General features: G+C 38.5%; 1 protein-coding gene across 1 annotated transcript; it reads left to right on the top strand.

Moving 5' to 3' along the window:
* The first annotated feature begins 669 nt into the window (after positions 1-669).
* Positions 670-2,593, top strand: LOC116295594 (hematopoietically-expressed homeobox protein hhex). Its single transcript, XM_031707163.2, has 2 exons — positions 670-1,122; positions 1,874-2,593. The coding sequence occupies exons 1-2, from the start codon at positions 801-803 to the stop codon at positions 2,167-2,169; spliced, it is 618 nt and encodes a 205-aa protein (XP_031563023.1). The 5' UTR covers positions 670-800; the 3' UTR covers positions 2,170-2,593.
* Positions 2,594-2,852: the final 259 nt, after the last annotated feature.

Below are 2,852 nucleotides of genomic sequence, written 5' to 3'. Positions count from 1 at the left end.
TAGGATCGTATCAGCCATTTGGACGTGTTGCAACAGTTTTCCAGTATTTGGCGTTGTATTAGGTTATAATGAATAACACCTGTGTGCTTGTGTATTGACTTGCCACTTTTCACAGGAACAAAGCAATTTTTGTGTTGGGTGATTAAAAACATAAAGAGCAAAGAATGCTGTAAAATGCCTGCTAATTAATTATCGATAATTGATAACATTCTTTAATGTCAACCTTGCTGGATAGGAAGTGGCGCCAAAGCGTACTAAAATACTATCATTAAGCATCAAAATCTTACTCTATACGACGGTAATCGAACCTAATGCCAAAAATAAATCTTTGGCCTAACTTGGATTTTACATCGATTCTATTTAAGAAGCGTTTAGATTTGCTTCAGAATCGATTTTCACAGCTTAAATGCTATAAATATGCAATTGACGGTGCCTCATTAAGAAATTACACAGTAACTGAACTGTATATGTTTTTTGTTACCACCTTGGAGTACCTTCACGGAAACAGTGATGACGTCTGGATTGACAATGACCAATGTGGTCCCGGTCCCTTGTCTTTCTCACTTCAGTAGTTATCATTGAACATCTATTAATTTGACAAATAGCCAATCAGGGCTTCGTATCTAAATTGTGATCATTAGTTGCTAATTTCAACATAACAAAGTTGTTGCAGTTGAGTTCACAGTATCGAGCATCGTGAGACGGGGGAAGAGATTGCACTGCAGAGCAGAGTAGAGAAGAGAAGATACCATATTTCAAGACTGAAAGGATCTTAACGACAGGCAATACAAGGCAATATAATGCAGCATTGTAACTGGGACCGCAGCGTGCCCAACGTCTACACACCATCTCCCTACAACTCATCCTCGTTCTACATCGACGATATCCTCAGTAATGGATCCCAGAAGCCTCAACCTACTCTCTGTTCCTCGACGATTTGCGAACCAACAAAACCACACTGTATCTCACAACCATTCCATCTTCCAACACCGTCAAGATCGTACCCAAATCTGAATCTAAGCAGCCCATTCGTCCCGTACAATCCGCGTCCATTTGGCTTCCAACCTCAAGCATTTCAACCGCCGAGCATCCCGAGCGTTTACGAGGCATACAGCGATCATAGTAAGTGTATTTTAATAGAGAGCGATCTACGATGAGATTATTCGAGATTCATAAAAGGTTTTGGCCCACTCAGTTCATTTTGTTTTATGAGATTAAGCTTTCGGTGTGAAGTAGGCGAGATGTAAAGGTATTGGAATTAAGGTTTTAAGGGATCGCTTAGCGCTGTTTGGATAAGAGAACTCAGTTAATTCAAAACACTATCATCTTTTAGATTACTTAATACAATAACTTTTTCTTTAAACCACAATCCCTCCTCTGCCTTGTGAAGTAAGTGATAAGAACATTTCAGTGGTTGAGAATTCTTGGCCTCGATTTACGACGTGTGGAAAGCCGATAACAAAATAAACGCAGTGCTCTATCACTCAGTGCAGGAATGAAGTAATCTTATTCTCAACTAAGTCTATCTTAAAGCTGTGATTTCTAAATTTCCTACACATTTACTGTCAGTACTAGAGAATCAGCGACGTGACTATACGATAAAACAGTGAGAATCCCAGCTTAGGAATCTCAGGAACTGGTTTTTACGCTTTTACACAGTTCCGAAAAGCTTGAAGTGTAAAACTTTACACTTCGTGAAAACTGGATTAGTTCTTTACGTTATCCCGTCTTACATTTGCCGCGGAAATGGCACTACACCAAGTCTCCTTTGTGGAAGTTTATCAACAAATGTTTGTTTATATTGATAGCTATCTTATTCTTTAGGTTTAATTTCTTTGTGTTTTATTTTTTTTCTTTTCCTTTGGATTTACAGGCGCTTGGAACCTCTTCCTTCCCAAACCACAAAAGAAAAAAGGTGGCCAGGTCCGATTCTCGAACGAACAAACGATGGAATTGGAAAAAATATTCGAAAATCAAAAGTACCTCTCTCCACCAGAGCGAAAACAGTTATCAAAAGTGTTAGGACTGACAGAGAGACAGGTTAAGACGTGGTTTCAAAACCGTCGGGCGAAATGGCGAAGATTCAAGCAAGAATCTCAAGGAGAGAAGTCTGACAAACAAGAGAACGAAGAAGCAACGAGGGGTACAGCAAAAGACTCTCAAACTTAACTAACAAGCCGATTTAAATGGGATTCAATTGATGCTTTCACTTTCGAGAAAGCAGTATATATTTTCTCGGTGTACATTATTTAATACAGAAAATATCTATACTGAAAACAGCCCTGCTGCTCTCTAGTCAATGAGTAGAAGATATAGAGAGTCGCAATGTAGGACACTTATTGAACATTAAAACGTTTGGTTGCACAGTAAAGTTTGCAGCCTATCATATGCCTATATAAGACGAACGAACTAGTTGTCCATTCTAAAAATCAATGCTGATAATCTAAACAAACACTCAGTCATCTTCCTTTCTCTCTCTGTCGCGGTGAGGTTAAGGCAGTTCAACACAGGTTGCTGTCTCGTATACTATCGTTTAAACACTGATAGTCGTATCTAAACCTTTGGGTTAAGCTATAAAGAGAAATAATCCTGACATATGGAGCACTTTACTTGTGGTTCATTGGCTAGCTTTGAAGAAATAACTGTTTAAACCAGTCCAATTTATGACGATAAGTTAGGTTATCCATGTAATTACCAGCAAATCGTGAATTAACGTAATTTTAATTACATCCATGTCAAATGTATGAGCATGAAAATTAAAGGCAAGCACTAAAAAAAATCTCGCTGTGGTTTAATGAAGACTTGAACTTGACTAAAGTCAAGGTTCGTTGTGTTTCGGTAGAACACTCTCT

Source organism: Actinia tenebrosa, unplaced genomic scaffold, assembly GCF_029948245.1.
Source record: "Actinia tenebrosa isolate PJP-AT-01 unplaced genomic scaffold, QUT_ActTen_1.0 PGA_scaffold1__47_contigs__length_23844297, whole genome shotgun sequence".
Classification (NCBI taxonomy): Eukaryota; Metazoa; Cnidaria; class Anthozoa; order Actiniaria; family Actiniidae; genus Actinia; species Actinia tenebrosa.
The sequence above is the reverse complement of the archived record's forward strand: the minus strand, read 5'-3'. Positions and strand labels throughout refer to the sequence as shown.

What these genes read in the sequence shown, in the direction of transcription:
- LOC116295594 (XM_031707163.2), top strand. Translation starts at nt 801, where the DNA reads ATGCAGCATTGTAACTGGGACCGCAGCGTGCCCAACGTCTACACACCA. An exon ending in CGAGGCATACAGCGATCATA is followed by an intron (nt 1,123 to 1,873) that starts GTAAGTGTATTT and finishes TTGGATTTACAG; the next exon opens with GCGCTTGGAACCTCTTCCTT.